Source organism: Rosa chinensis, chromosome 1, assembly GCF_002994745.2.
Source record: "Rosa chinensis cultivar Old Blush chromosome 1, RchiOBHm-V2, whole genome shotgun sequence".
NCBI classification, from domain to species: domain Eukaryota; kingdom Viridiplantae; phylum Streptophyta; class Magnoliopsida; order Rosales; family Rosaceae; genus Rosa; species Rosa chinensis.
The window spans coordinates 3826002-3840681 of NC_037088.1; the positions used below are offsets into that span (position 1 = coordinate 3826002).

General features: G+C 44.2%; 3 protein-coding genes and 1 long non-coding RNA gene across 4 annotated transcripts; 2 read left to right on the forward strand and 2 right to left on the reverse strand.

Moving 5' to 3' along the window:
* Positions 1–1932: 1932 nt before the first annotated feature.
* Positions 1933–2514, forward strand: LOC112198655. Its single transcript, XM_024339792.1, has one exon. It carries the CDS (start codon positions 1933–1935, stop codon positions 2512–2514), a length of 582 nt encoding a protein of 193 aa, XP_024195560.1.
* A 5810-nt stretch (positions 2515–8324) lies between these two features.
* On the forward strand, positions 8325–10782 carry LOC112175485. Its single transcript, XR_002926468.2, has 2 exons — positions 8325–8629; positions 10501–10782. It is a non-coding gene; the product is annotated as an uncharacterized LOC112175485 (long non-coding RNA).
* On the reverse strand, positions 10630–12324 carry LOC112175464 (polyketide synthase 1). The gene is made up of 2 exons (XM_024313145.2): positions 12037–12324; positions 10630–11830 (listed from the first exon to the last, which is right to left on the reverse strand). The coding sequence occupies exons 1-2, from the start codon at positions 12212–12214 to the stop codon at positions 10839–10841; spliced, it is 1170 nt and encodes a 389-aa protein (XP_024168913.1). The 5' UTR covers positions 12215–12324; the 3' UTR covers positions 10630–10838.
* Positions 12325–13503: 1179 nt separating this feature from the next.
* On the reverse strand, positions 13504–14415 carry LOC112198664 (uncharacterized mitochondrial protein AtMg00810-like). The gene has a single exon (XM_024339798.1). It carries the CDS (start codon positions 14413–14415, stop codon positions 13504–13506), a length of 912 nt encoding a protein of 303 aa, XP_024195566.1.
* Between the last annotated feature and the right edge of the window lie 265 nt (positions 14416–14680).

Genomic DNA, 14680 nt, shown 5'->3' on the forward strand with positions numbered 1-14680 from the left:
CGAACGAAAAAGGAATTGCAGTGTTTGCTGGGTAAGATCAACTTTCTGAGACGTTTCATCTCTAACTCTGCAGGTAAAATCCAGCCCTTCTCTCCATTGCTGAAACTACAAGGTCAGGCTGAGTTTGTGTGGGAGCCTAAACATCAAGAGGCTTTCGACAGAATCAAGGCCTACCTAGCAAGTCCGCCAGTGCTTGTTCCCCCGAGAGCTGGATTTCCATTGAAGTTATATATTTCAGCAGCTGAGGCGTCCATTGGCAGGCTGCTCGCCTAGGATGATGAAGAAGGCGTCGAGCATGCCATTTTCTACCTTAGTAGGACACTAACAGATTGCGAAACCAGATACACTCAAATGGAAAAGCTTTGTCTTACATTGTACTTCTCAGCATGCAAGTTGCGGTACTACATGTTATCCTTTACTACTTGCATCATCGCTCAAACCGACCTGGTCAAGTACATGCTGTCGCGCCCAATTCTGTGAGGCCGCATTGGCAAGTGGGTATTGGCCCTATCTGAATTCTCGCTACAATATGTTCCCAAGAAGGCAGTAAAAGGACAGGCCATCGCAGACTTTCTGGCACATCACCCTATCTTGGACATCTCGACGGTGAGAGAGTTGGAGATAGCGACCGTAACTACCACCCGACCAGATTTGGCGCGCATTCCAGAGTGCGCCATATGGTATCAAGCCACAGTCTCCCTGCAGCCCTGGGTATTGTTTTTTTATGGTTCAAGAACTGAAACATTAGTAGGGGCAGGAATTGTTCTGGAAAACCCAGCGGGCGATCGTTTCTCTTACTCTTTCCAACTGGAGTTTAAGTGTACAAACAACCAAGCTGAGTACGAGGCCCTTATTATTGGCCTAGAAGTCTTACTGGAAATGGGGATAAGAGATGTTCAGGTCCGCGGCGACTCCTTACTTGTGATAAATTAGCTTCAAGAGAAATACAGATGTGCAAGCTGTTTGCTCGTCCCATATTTGCATCGCACTATCGAGCTGCTGGATCAGTTTGACGACGTGGGTTTGGAGTACATCCCTCGCGAGCGCAACTTCGCCGCCAACGAACTCGCTCAACTGGCTACATGTATTACATTGAAATACAGGGTTCGCGAGCGCATTCGGAAAGTCGAGCGCTGCACATTGCCTTCATGGCTCGCGTGGCCTGACCCACCTGATGATCCCGTCGTCACGGCCCTAGAGCCTATTGACGTCGATTGGCGCGTTCCGTTGATCGATTACCTCAAACAGCCAGATCAGACAGCAGACAGGAAGACTCGTTTCCTTACCTTAAACTACTTCCTCAGGGGTGACGAGCTATGACGGCGTGGGGAAGATGGCATAGACTTCCGCTGTGTTTATGGCCGCGAAGCGAAACGATTGATGCGCGAAGCACACACTGGAGTATGTGGAGCCCATCAAGCGGGACCTAAGATGCGTTGGCTCATCAGAAGACATGGATACTATTGGCCCAGTATTTTGAAGGATTGTATCGCTTTCGCCAAAGGATGCCATGACTGTCAGGCACACGGACCAGTCCAGCACATTCCCAATATTCCCATGCAACCCATTATTAAACCTTGGCCTGCACGAGGCTGGGCACTAGACTTGATTGGGATGATTCATCCCCACTCTTCTCTCTAACACAAGTTCATCATCGTCGCTACTGATTTCTTCACCAAGTGAGTCGAAGCTGAGCCTTTGAAAGTGGCTTCAGGTCCCACCATTCGTCAATTTATTTTTCAGAACATCATCTGCAGGTTCGGTATCCCGGAGGTGCTCGTTTCAGACAGGGGGGCAGCATTCATGGGAGGTGAGGTCGAGCGACTTGTCAATGACTTGGGCATCCAGTTCGTCCACAACACTCCATATTATGCTCAGTCCAACGGTCAAGCAGAGGCCAGTAACAAGATTATTATTACCCTGCTAAAGAAGATGTTGGTTGAAAACCCTCGACAGTGGCACGATACGTTATATGAGACACTATGGGCTTATCGCACCTCCAAGCGGAATCCCACTGCTACGACTCCTTATGCACTCATGTTCGGCCATGATGCCGTTTTACCCTTAGAAATCAACGTTCATTCCTTACGCGTGCAAGATCAGCATCACTTGATAGGTGAAGATTATGTCCAGGCGATGTGGCAAGAACACGAAGACTTGAGCGAGCAGCGCTTAGCGGCTTTGGATAATTTAGTAATGGAAAAACAGCGTATCGCCCTCGCCTACGATAAGCGGACGCGTGGTCGCAGTTACAAAGAGGGAGACCTTGTTTGGAAAGCTGTTTTGCCCTTTGGTGAGAAATTGACCGGTCGCGGTAAATGGACTCCACGATGGGAAGGACCTTTTATTGTTCACCGCATTTTGGAACGCGGTGCTTTTCACCTCAAGGATTTGGATGGCGAACTTCATCGCAACCCCATCAACGGGCGGTTCCTGAAGAAATATTACCCTAATGTTTGGGAGTTCGAAGATCCACCGGGTCAACCTTCGTCCCAGACTGGGGGGCAACCATAGTTTTCGTCGGCTCGCATCATCTCTATATTCAGGCCTTCTTTTGTGGCCTAAGTCTCATGTGTTTGCTTCACCTACGACCACTAGGGGGCAACACTCTATACATTCAGGCCTCAGTTGTGGCCTTATTTTTGATTAATTTCTAACTTTTGTTGTAATTCTTTTCTTGACAATGCGTTTTAAGATTATACATGATGGCCTGTTCATGAGGCCTTATTTAATAAACAATATTTTTATTTGTGCTCAAAAACATTCATTCATAGAGTGGCTTTGCAGCCAAAAGCAGTACAAATTGAAACAGTTACATTTACAATTATAAGGCCAAAGGTGGCTTGAAAAATCATAAGGATTGCAGATCTGCTATGAGTTTCTGGATCTTGCGGCGACAAGGGGAGGTGATTTGATTGCTTATGCTCTTCCTCTCTTTACCCACATCCCTCCTCCGATCTGATTCGCAGCTACTCTCATTTGTACCGGAGGAAGAGGGAAGGAAATAATCCATCGCAACCCTTCCAGTTGATTATCCTCTAGGATCGAGATGGTCTTCAGAGAGAGCGCGACTCACAACCACATCTACCTCCGGGGGAAAAACGGAAGCCTGACACTCAGACCTCAGAGGTAGACCGCGGAAGAAGAACGATCGGCCTCAAAGTGGCCTCCCGCCCTTCTCCCTCCTGCTCCACGCGAACAGACTGAGGAGAGAAATCCCTCAGAATCTGGTTCTGCCACGTTAGGAGAGCGACATGTTATTCAGTCTAACTGAAACCGGTGAATCCCATCCGGATTTCCAAAGACCGAACACATGCCACTGGACCTGAGATTAGGCCATAAGACCTACCTAGGTTTTGATATTAAGCCATAAGACCTAGGGATTAGAGGCTTAGGTTGAGATCGCAAGGAGAAGATTTCAGAAACTGAAGGAAGAGAAGTAAGGCTTGCAAAATTATCTCTGGGAAGGCCATATTTGCTTATGTTTATTCACTTCTCCAAAGTACAGGTATGTATAGGGCCAGTCACAGTGGCCTCAACCGTGCGATGGGCAGTTGAAATCTTTTCGACGCCATCAATAAGAGTATGAATAAAATTGAATGCTAGGATCTCGGAAATGAAGGAAATTGAAAACGCATGGGAAGCGGGGCAGTCTTCAAGGAGGTAACCGCCCCATTTCGAGATTATCTTTTCAAATAGTTGCAATAGTAATAAAGGCAAATTAAACGCTGAACTGTTCGAAAATTGGAACATGTATTTGGGCCAAGCAATGTGGGCTAGATATTTGCATTATAAATAATAATATTGTTCATACAAAATGGGCCTAATAGTAGAGGCCTAGAGTTTTCGGCCCGCATAGGTTAAGCGAAGTAAATGTTCGTCCAAGCAGAAACTGGCATCTGCAGCGGCTCGCTCCGCTTGTCGGACCATCTCACGAGCTTGAGATAGGATTTCAGAGGCCGCCAGGGGTTGCTCCAGCTCATGCTCGAGACGGGCTGTCACAGCGGTCAATTGGGCCTGAAGATCTTGAATTTTGGACCGGAGGTGATTTTACGTGATCCGCAGGTCTCTAACAAGGGTAGCCCTGTCTCCTAAGAAATCACGAGAAGAATCCATTTGTAGAGCAAGGCCCTGATAATGGACCTGGGCCTGTCTGGCTTGTGCGGTCGCGGCCGCTCTTTCATTAAGCCGCTGGGGGAGATTCTGTAACAGCTCGTGTATCTCAATGAACTCGCCCTCAGTGATGGCGTGCTTGCGACGAAGAACCCTCAAATACTCTAGAGCCCATACGGATGCGCCAGGCAGCAGGATTTTGGGACTCAAAAGACGGTGAAGTCCTTCCCTGGCTTCATCTATAACTCCAGGAGGAGTCACTTCAAGTAGGCGAGCCAGTCTGTTCAATCTGGAGGGAGGCACAGGCATTGGATGGGGGGCAGCAGTAGCTGGAGCCTCAAGAGGCTCCACAACAGAGACCGCTTCCAGCACCGGCTCTACGTTCACTTCTTCTTCTTCTTCAGGAGCAGCGGGGATAGGCTCTTGGTTAACCATGTCTTCAGCAGCTGGGTCAGCGGGAATAGCACCAGGTTCTTCCACAGCGATAATTGCTTCCTCGACAAGACCAGGAGCCTGGGTTTAAGAAGGAATCATGAGAATGCCCAAAGGATCAGTAAAGAATCAGGACATCATGCTGTTTAAAGAGAAACGTACCTCTATAGCCGGAGGCTCGCAGAGAATGGCTATTGGCAAGGGTTCTTGGGCCACCTCATCAGGGATTGGATCAGGCGCTATCTCTGCCAGGACAGGTGTGATGTTTGGCTCTTCACGGGTTGCGTCTGAAAGAGGCGGCCTTTCTTCCGCTTCAGGTGAACTGTCATCTATGACTTGTACCGGGATCAGGCCCAGTTGTGCATTGCTCGCGCTGCTGACAGGAGGTGGAGGATTATTGGAACCAGTAGGCACTTGGGCTTGTGAAGCAGATGTGCCTTCACCGACGGCTGAGGAGCCTTCCCCAGTTTGTCTTGAGGATCTACGACGAACCTACAAGCAAGGATTGTTACGTGATTGCATGGCATAAAAAGAAAAATTTCAATGTGCATTTTTAGTTTCTTACCAGTCTGTCAGCGATTGGTTCATCTTCCGCCCAAGGATCAGTTCGAGGGTCAGAGCGACTGCGCTTGCGGGCTAAGATAGCGGCGATCTGCTGGATTCAAAGGAAGGAATTAGACTGGACTTGATAAGAAAACACTGTTTGTTTAATTAACAAAGTTCTTACGGTTTGCGGGTCATCCTCGTCGGAAGAGGAACCTTCTACTTCAGGTTCCGTTATCACTGTCTTTTGCTTCCCAGACTGTCCAGTGGCTGGGGAAGCACCAACCGCGCGGCTGCCAGAAGGTGGCACATTTCCCTGGTACAGTAAAGTTTGAGTTAAAAGGAAGAGTGAAAGAAGGAATAAATTATGGACCAAGATACTTACATCTTGAGGGGGCTCGCGAATTACGATACCAGCCCGGGCTTGGCGCGGGGCTCGCGTCGGTTGTGGAGCCGGTTCAGGAGGAGGCGGAGGTTGTGCAGCATCTTCAGGGAAGCGATCAAGTAGCTCAATATCAGCAGCATAGGGACATCTCAATTCCCCAAAAATGGTCGCGAAGAGTTCATCATCTCGCTGGCTCCAGCAATTGACGGAAACTTCTGCCCACCATTCCTTGTATTCTTCCCCAGTCCCATCAACAGCGTCGATGCTCTTAACCCTATCGGGAAGATCAACCAGTGTGAGCATGCTTTGTACCGGCACAGGCCCAGAATGGGGCCCAAATCTACGCCAGGAGGTGTTGTAGTTCCAAGCATCATACAGCGGGAATGGCACTAATTAGACAAGGCCGAATTGGCGAGCGAAATGGTTAGGAGCGTAAAGCTCATAACTAAGTTCCTCAGCAACAATTCTGATGTCTGAACAAGAGATCGCGCGGCGAAAAGCCAGGCCCGCGCCATCGCTGTAGCGAGGAGCGCCAGGGAGGAATCCGTTTTCAAGTGGGGCCTGGAATCTCCTGCCCAGTACCAAGTCGTAATAGGGCATCTCATGCAAAAGGTACAGGTATGTAAAGCACTCGGAGTAAGGAGGAGATGAGTACTTTTCTTCGCGGCTGAGCCATTGACCCTAGAGTTTGTCAGCCTGTGGAAGCAGTGAGATGTCATCGCGACGAAAGTATGGGAAATAGGTTTGGATCCAGAAGTCAAGAATCCAAAAAGGACCAGAAATGCTAGTCTCGAAAGGATGCATAGTGGCCTGGTAAAGAGTCCGATAGAGGGCGCCCAACACAGGTTGCCCGAGCCCGACATTGCGGCCGTTGTAGAGGGCCGTTGCCAAAAGAGTCCAGGCACCAGTGGGTTTACAGGAAGAAGTGCAGAAGATAAATTTACACAGCCAGTATTCTAGGAAAGCGATTCCGCCGGTCGCATTGTACTCCCGGCTGTAATAAGACAGCCACCGCGGATAGGAGCTGCTGTGGGCGCTGCGACCATGTTGGGCCATGGTCGAAGTGAAAGTAACAGAGTCGAATTGGCCATGCAGATAAGGCTCGCCATCAATGGGTAGACCAGTGATGGTAAGAATATCTAGTAAAGTGATACCCATTTGGCCAAATCGAAAATCAAAGGTGTTTGTGGCGGTGTTCCAAAAACACAAAAAGGCAGCAAGCAGTGAACGATTGCCACCACGCGGAAGACGAAAACAGAGATCGATAGTATGAGTGATACCTGCCGCGTTCCAGCGAGCTAGATCTCTTGTTCGTGCTTCGCGGTACCAGGAAAGCTCCACCGCGCTGATAGAGGATGGCCAGTGCCCTATCTTTGCTCGATGATTCTGCGCACCCCAACTGGTGAAATCTCCATGAGTCCTTCAGAGGATCGGGATGGGTCGACGAACGGGCAAGCCATAGAGGGCGATTGCGTCGGCTGGAATAGAGTCTCGCGGCGCTGGGCCCAGTCCGACATGGTGATTTGAGAACTAGAGGAGTAGGGGTCTTTGAATACTGGTATGGAGGCGAATGCGGGCACTGATGCTGGTTCCCCAAGTGTGGGCGGCTTGTTCATTTAGTTCCTCTTCTTGGTCGATGACTATCTTCTTTGGGGGAGCCATTTCTGGGTTTCTAAGAGGAAGATATTAGCAGTAAGAGGGTTTCTGGGTTTTAGCAGACTAAAAGAGTTTCTGATGTGACAGGTCTGAAGTGGCTGCGGGTTTAAATAAGAAATTTTGTGAGGGAAACGATACGACAGAAAGGCATTTTCTCAAGCGAAAGGACGCAATCCTCATTAATGATATCGTTTCTAGCGATCGGTGTGTCGTTTTAGCCCCCTTTAAGCAGTTACATCTTCGCGGGCCTGCTTTCGGGGCCTGGGGGGCAATGTTTGAGCCCAAAAGTAATTTTGGCAAGATCGTTTAGTGGATTTAGCACAGCAGGCCGATACCTGCGGCCCAAAAATAAGCCTACTTGAGTTTGGGTTACAGCTTCGCCCATTCCATAATCCATAAGGAAAACGAAACCTTATTGGAGTCAAGTAGCAGAGATTGAATAAGAAACTTCAATCAATAATCCTTCTATAGCAAGGAACAGTCGAAACCCTAGTTATAAATACTAGGTTTCAAGGACGAAAGAAGGACCTCTCTCGAATCAATCAATCCCAGCGATTACAAAGCCTCCCCGGAGCAAACCTTCAACCTCGTTGAAACCCGGTGACCGCACGCCAGTCCTAGTCTCCCCGGGAGCCGACTGTCAGCATCACTAGATCAACCCGGCGATCGTGCTTCCAGTCCTAGTCTCCCCGCGAGCCGACTGCCAGTACCACTGCCACCGATACAACCAGCGAAGCAAGGGTAACGCCCTTGCAACCCAGCGAAGCTAAAGTCACGCTTTAGCAAAACCCGTGCTTTCTCCAAACTTCCCAGTGACTGCTCTGCTCAGCCTACAACGTTGAGTATCGATTCGATGACGCGAAGAGATCACATCCAAAGTCCTTATCCGTAAGGCAAGAAGTCCTTTCTCGGAAGGCTAGAGAAGAACCTTGTGGCGAGGTTGGTGCTCTCCTTGTCCACAAACGCTTGAAGAAGAAGTCAGGTCAAGGGACTCCCCCGACGACTGCACCCCACGGTGCTGGCACGCCTGCGCACACGCTCAAAAGAGACAGTTTGCACGCCAACTGATTTTGGAGCCAAACACCAGCATTTTGTGAAAGATCACAGGTATGTAGTTCTTATGAACGATCACAGATTCACAGGTATGTAGTTCTTATAACTCTAATTATTTTTGCATGCTATTAATTTATGTTGTTTCCTGGTTTTGCTTAGGATACCGCTTCTAATAAGAACATAATTGGACAAACCTTATTGCTTTCATGCTATTGAAAAGACAATTGGCGCATTCTCACTACTTGCAACTTCGGTTTTCATCAGCTTTGGTGTGTGGTCTCAAAGATCTTAGCTGAGGAAGCTGCTTGGGAATTTGCAAAACAAAACAGAATTGATATGTTTACACTTACAGTACATGCATGAATAGTGAGTAGCCTTCTCCGATAGCCAACTGTGAACACAAGCATGGAGCCCCTTCTAAGACTCATAAACGGTACAATAAAGAAGGTATTACCAATCTCATTTCATGATTTCAATATGCCATAATCTCTATGGAACAACCTGTTTTGAGGATAAGATCCAATAATTTAAGGGAATTCTGATGTGCTAGTTACATTTTTTCTACACTTACCTGTCAGTTTAATAGAACTAGTGCAGTCTCACGATAGGAGATTTACTCTCTTAGCGAAAGAAGAAAAGAACATTACACTCAGCTGCTAGGCTTGATGTTTAACTGTTTATAATATAGAGGATAATAATAGTAGATGTGCGTGGGTGTGACTATGTATGTATTTTACACTAGCCATGCACTCCCCAATATGTATCTTGTCCTTGATTACCATATCTAGCACCAATAAAATCTTATGGTCGATGCTTTCTTCTATATTTATAGATGGGATCGTCTACAGTACATTAATGTATCGATACATTAAGTAGACTAGGTTCAATATAGAGGTAGACTAGCTCAGTACATAGGTAGACATGCATGGAGTTAGTCTACCCTTGTACCGAGCTAGTCTACTTCTGTATTGAACCTAGTCTACTTGATGTATCGGTACATTAATGTATTGAAGTATTTTCCTTTATAGATAGGTACGAAATAGATTTCAAATGTTAGAATATTCATATGATATTTGAAAAGAGAAAACACTTGAAATGTCTAATATGTGACTAAAATTGGGTCACAAATGATGTGGCATCTGTCATGTCAAATGTCATGTCTTCATTTCTAACGTACTAATGTCTTATAGTTGATACTTTCTTCTATATTTATAGATAGGTACAAAATAGATTTCAAATATTAGAATATTCATATGATATTTGAAAAGGGAAAACACTTGAGATGTCAAATATGTGACTAAAATTGAGTTACAAATGTTGTGGCATCTGTCATATCAAATGTCATGTCCTCATTTCTAACGTACTAATGTCTAGCATAATGATTTGTTATCTACCAAATTAGATGTCACGACATTTAGAACTCAAATTTGATACAAAAAGTTGAGAATTGTAGAACTACTCTTTGAAAATCGAAGGATTAAATGTTAAGTTATAGGACTATGTGTTGTAATTCATACTTTTTTTTTTTTGATGAACATATATCACTGTATATGCATATGAAATTATGAAGAGAATGAATCTCAGGCAATAGAACTTTGTTAGTCCCACTTTTGGCTGTCATACCAGAAACGTACAATCAGTGTTGTCAGCCAGAACTTTTGCACCTTTTCTTTTGTACAAAAGATCGGACTTGCATATACCCCTGCTTCAAAGGCTATTTGGCTATTAGCTTATATTCAGCACATCTTTGTATGCAAATGTAGCTATAGTTTGAGATTTTCCTTCTTAGTTTCTTGGGCTTATCATTTCATTTACTTGTTTATGCAGGTATCATTTCCCTTTTCTTTCTGTTATCATTATCAATATACTGTGTTGACTACTAATAGTATAGTATGTTTTCCTCGGTTGGAAACTTTAATTGTATTGCTTTCATGGTGACTAATAGTATAGCATGTTTTCCACGGTTGGAATGACTAATAGTACAACATGTTTTCCTCGGTTGAAATTTTAAAATATATTACTCTCAAGGAATTTAAAAGAAGATACGTGTTGTGGCAACATAAGTCTCGTGGTCTATTCATGGGTGAGACAGAGTATTATTTTCCTAACTTAACCACCTTACATCAACCGGTGTGGGGTTTTGTCCCAAAAATGCCTCTGTACTATTAAGAATAATTCAACCATTTATATTTTTTATGTTGTTATGTCTCATTTCTGATGTGAGATTTTATCATTTTCACATTCTGATTTGTACCGAGCCACACAACTCCAATAATAGGTTCATTTTGCTTATTGAAACTTTGGTTTAATTGATGCAGGATCTCTCATAGATGGGATGATATTTAGAGATGTTGCAAACGCACATATTCTAGCATTTGAGAATCCTTCCCTGCTCTCAATCTTCTGGGAAAGTAAGCTTCTAACTAAATTGCAGGAACTTTTAATCATATGAAATATGTGGAATAACATTATTCATCATTACATATATTGCTACATAGGACAAGCATCTAAGTTTACCTCAGAATGCCCAATTGAAATTCACCAGAAAAAAAAATCCAAAAACGGAAACCTAGCCAAGAAAGTAGAGTGGAAACAATAGATATATAAGAACAAATCCGGGAGCAGATCACCCAAGTGAATCCAGATGCCTTCAAGTCTAAGCAGCCACACTGTGAAGCACGACGGTCTCGACGGTGAGCCCAGGCCCAAACCCAAATAGAACACCCCACTCTAGCCCTTCTCCAGTGGTCTTGTGCCCATTAGCTGCAGACTTCCTCCTCACCTCGTCCAAAATAAACAACACACAAGCACTAGACATGTTGCCATACTCGGATAATATATGCCTTGTGGCTTCTAACTTTTCGGGTTTGAGGCCCAATTTAGCCTCTACTTGGTCCAAAATTGCAGGGCCACCCGGGTGTGCAATCCAGAATAGTGAGTTCCAGTCCGTGATATTCAAAGGTTTGAAGGCCTCGTTGAGGCTCTTCTCAACGTTCTTAGAAATCAGCCCGGGAACATCCTTGAGAAGGTGAAATGTGAGCCCAACTTCACGAAGATGCCCGTCGATGGCTCCGTCACTGTCAGGAAGGATAGTTTGAGCTGCCGAGACCAACTCGAACAAAGGCTTCTCAACCTCGGGCAATGGGTCAGACCCAACAATAATCGCCGCAGCACCATCACCGAACAAGGCTTGGCCCACAAGACTATCAAGATGAGTGTCGCTAGGCCCACGGAAAGTCACGGCAGTAATCTCTGAGCAAACAACAAGAACACGTGCACCTTTGTTGTTCTCGGCCAAGTCCTTAGCCAACCGAAGCACCGTGCCTCCGGCAAAACACCCTTGCTGGTACATCATGAGACGCTTGACGGACGGGCGGAGGCCCAAGAGCTTAGTGAGCTGGTAATCAGCCCCGGGCATGTCGACGCCACTCGTAGTACAAAAGACCAAGTGGGTGATTTTGGACTTGGGCTGACCCCATTCCTTAATGGCCTTGGTAGCTGCCTCTTTCCCAAGCTTTGGAATTTCAACCACCACCATGTCTTGTCTTGCATCAAGTGAAGGGGCCATGTACTCGCACATGCTGGGATTCTCTTTGAGAATTTCTTCAGTCAAATACATATAACGCTTCTTGATCATAGATTTGTCACCTGAAAGTGCAACATCACAGTTAGCCATGAGCATTATATAATCTTCCATCAGTATACTACAATCATTCCATTCCATACAATTAAATTCATGCATCAAGGATTAAAGAGTAAGCTATTCGAACACAAAAACGGACGTGTTATGAATTAAGGACAAAGAAATGGAGAAGAAAGAAATCATCGATCAGTGGCTAGGTGATAGTACTTACACATGCGCTGGAATTTCTCTTTGAGCTCAGCCTTGTGCTCGCTGTTGGTGATACGAAAGTAGTAGTCGGGGTATGTGCTCTGGTCAATACAGTTCGGTGGAGTGGCTGTCCCGATGGCCAAGACGGTGGCCGGACCCTCAGCACGTTGAGCCTTGCGGACTTCCTCGACGGTCACCATTTTGATATCTCAGAGAAGTGTCGAGTCAAGATCAAAATGGGGAGGCGGGAGGAACAAGGATGGATTGAGCTGTTTGTTTTGTGTTACAGTAGGAAGGAAAAATGTTAGAATATAATGGTATTAGAAATGGAGTTGTATTTATATATGAAAAATAGAGAGGATTGATGGGTAGCTGGGGGGTCACATGCCTGCCCAATCGCCTTGTTAGAAACCATCAGCCAATGGCACGTGCATGGTTTTTTGTGTGATCAAAATCCACATGATTTGGAATGTGCATGGTCTTTCGTCGTGCCTACCAAACAAAAGGCCTGTTTAAATTCAACAGTCGTCTTTATTTTTAATTCAAATTTTAATTTGACATATGAATTTATTTTGATAGAGCAACAGTACCATACGGATCATAATCAATGAAATTGTATTAGAAGGTTTCGCATATATCAAACATATAAGTGATTTTAATATTATTGAGTGAGTTTTTATTCATCTAAGAATACGATCATATTTTAATGTTTGATTTACTTAAACTGAAAGATTATTAATTATAGGTTTATCGACTTCATTGTCATTAATAACAGTGCTGCTACTCTACAAAAAAAATATAAAATAAATAAATAAATTGAAGTAATTTTACTTTTAGATAAAAATACCAAAAAATCAAAAGATATCGGCAAATTGATTATTATCAGTTTTATTTCTTGGTGTTAGCTAGACAGAGTGACATAGATTATAGTATAGTATATAGATGGCTAGTTAAGCAAGTGGGTCATTGACTGGGGTCGCTAGAAGATGGTTATGATAGGCGTAGGTGAGAGGAGTGGGTTTCATTTATATGGCATGGGCAGAGTAAAAAGAGAGGTGGTAGCTGCAATTCATGTACTTGACCAGTGCATTATTGCAAAGCGCTCACAAGTCTCAACTACCAAAACCAAATGCCTTGCCTTTCACTGCAATGTATAATGTGATAGCCATGGCATCAAAAAATGAACTAGGGTTTCGTAGAGAGAAAGAAGAAGGAAAAGATACTGAGACAAAAGGAATCTACTAACTGTTTTGTTTTAATCAAAAGCTTCGTTACAGAGAAATGAGAAAGTTTAGCTATATATATATACTACATAGCTAACTAACTAACTAATCCAGCAGCTAACTAAATAAAGCTAACTGACTAATACAGCTGGAAAGAATGGAAATGCTGCAACGTGTCCTCAAGTCTCTGAAATCTTCCAGATTCTGTTAAGTCTAACAACAGATTCTGTTAGAACTAACAGTACTGTTAACACCCCTCCTCAAGCTCAGCTAGGGTGGCTAGTTTGAGATTGATACAATGAGTGCGAAAGATTGGTGAAGGTAACCCTTTTGTTAAAATGTCTGCAGTATGTTCTGTAGTAGATAGCAGTATGTTCTGTAGTAGATACATATTCAAGGTACAAATCATAGCGTTGAACACGCTCCCGAACAAAATGAAAATCATTATCCAAGTGTTTAATCTTAGAATGAAACACTGGATTTGAAGCTAGAGCCAATGCAGACAGGTTATCACACTTAAGTAAGGGGGCTCTAGGAATTGGAACCTTCAAATCACAAAGTAAATGTCTAATCCAACTTATTTCAGCTGCAATATTAGCTAAGCTTCTATACTCAGATTCAGTTGAACTTCGAGACACAATACCTTGTTTCTTTGACTGCCATGAAACTGGACACATACCAAGATATACTACAAATCCAGTGGTTGAACGTCTTTGAATAACTTCTCCTGCCCAATAGGCATCACAAAATGCCTTGACACAAACTACATTGTTAAGTGCATTAGCTGAGTTGTAAAACAAACCTTTATGAGCAGTGCCATGTAGATATCTTAGTATCCTCTTGACTACACCAAAGTGAATGTCTGTAGCAGTTGTCAAAAACTGACAAATAGTGTTCACTGCATAAGCAATATCTAGTCGTGTAAAGGTGAGATATTGTAAGGCTCCTACAATGCTTCTGTACATAGTTGGATCTTTGAGAGGCACACCTTGATCTTTTGTCATTTGATAATGAGGAAGACAAGGGGAACTGCAAGGTCGAACTGTATCAATTCCTGCCTTTACAAGAAGATCATTAGCATATTTAGCTTGACTTAGAAAAATTCCTTGTTTGACTCTAGTAACTTCCAATCCCAAAAAGTATGTTAAAGGACCAAGATCTTTCATGTCAAACACCATACTCAACTCAGATATAACCTCATGAATTCATGTGGTATCTGAACCAGTGATCACAATATCATCCACATATAGTAATAAGGCCACCATTCCTGCAGAAGTATGTCTAACAAAGAGACTTGGATTAGAATGTGAGAAAACAAATCCCAAACTTGGTAGGAAACTTGTGAACTTCTCATTCCAGGCTTTAGAGCTTGCTTTAAGCCATATAGAGATTTCTTTAATAGGCATACATAATCAATGTGTACTGGATCAACAAAACTTTGAG

Excerpts from the sequence above, each read along its gene's own strand:
- LOC112198655 (XM_024339792.1), top strand. The coding sequence starts at position 1,933 with ATGTTGGTTGAAAACCCTCGACAGTGGCACGATACGTTATATGAGACA.
- LOC112175464 (XM_024313145.2), bottom strand. The coding sequence starts at position 12,214 with ATGGTGACCGTCGAGGAAGTCCGCAAGGCTCAACGTGCTGAGGGTCCG. Across the intron at positions 11,831-12,036 it reads AGAGAAATTCCAGCGCATGT|GTGACAAATCTATGATCAAG; the intron begins GTAAGTACTATC and ends TTGCACTTTCAG.
- LOC112198664 (XM_024339798.1), bottom strand. The coding sequence starts at position 14,415 with ATGGTGTTTGACATGAAAGATCTTGGTCCTTTAACATACTTTTTGGGA.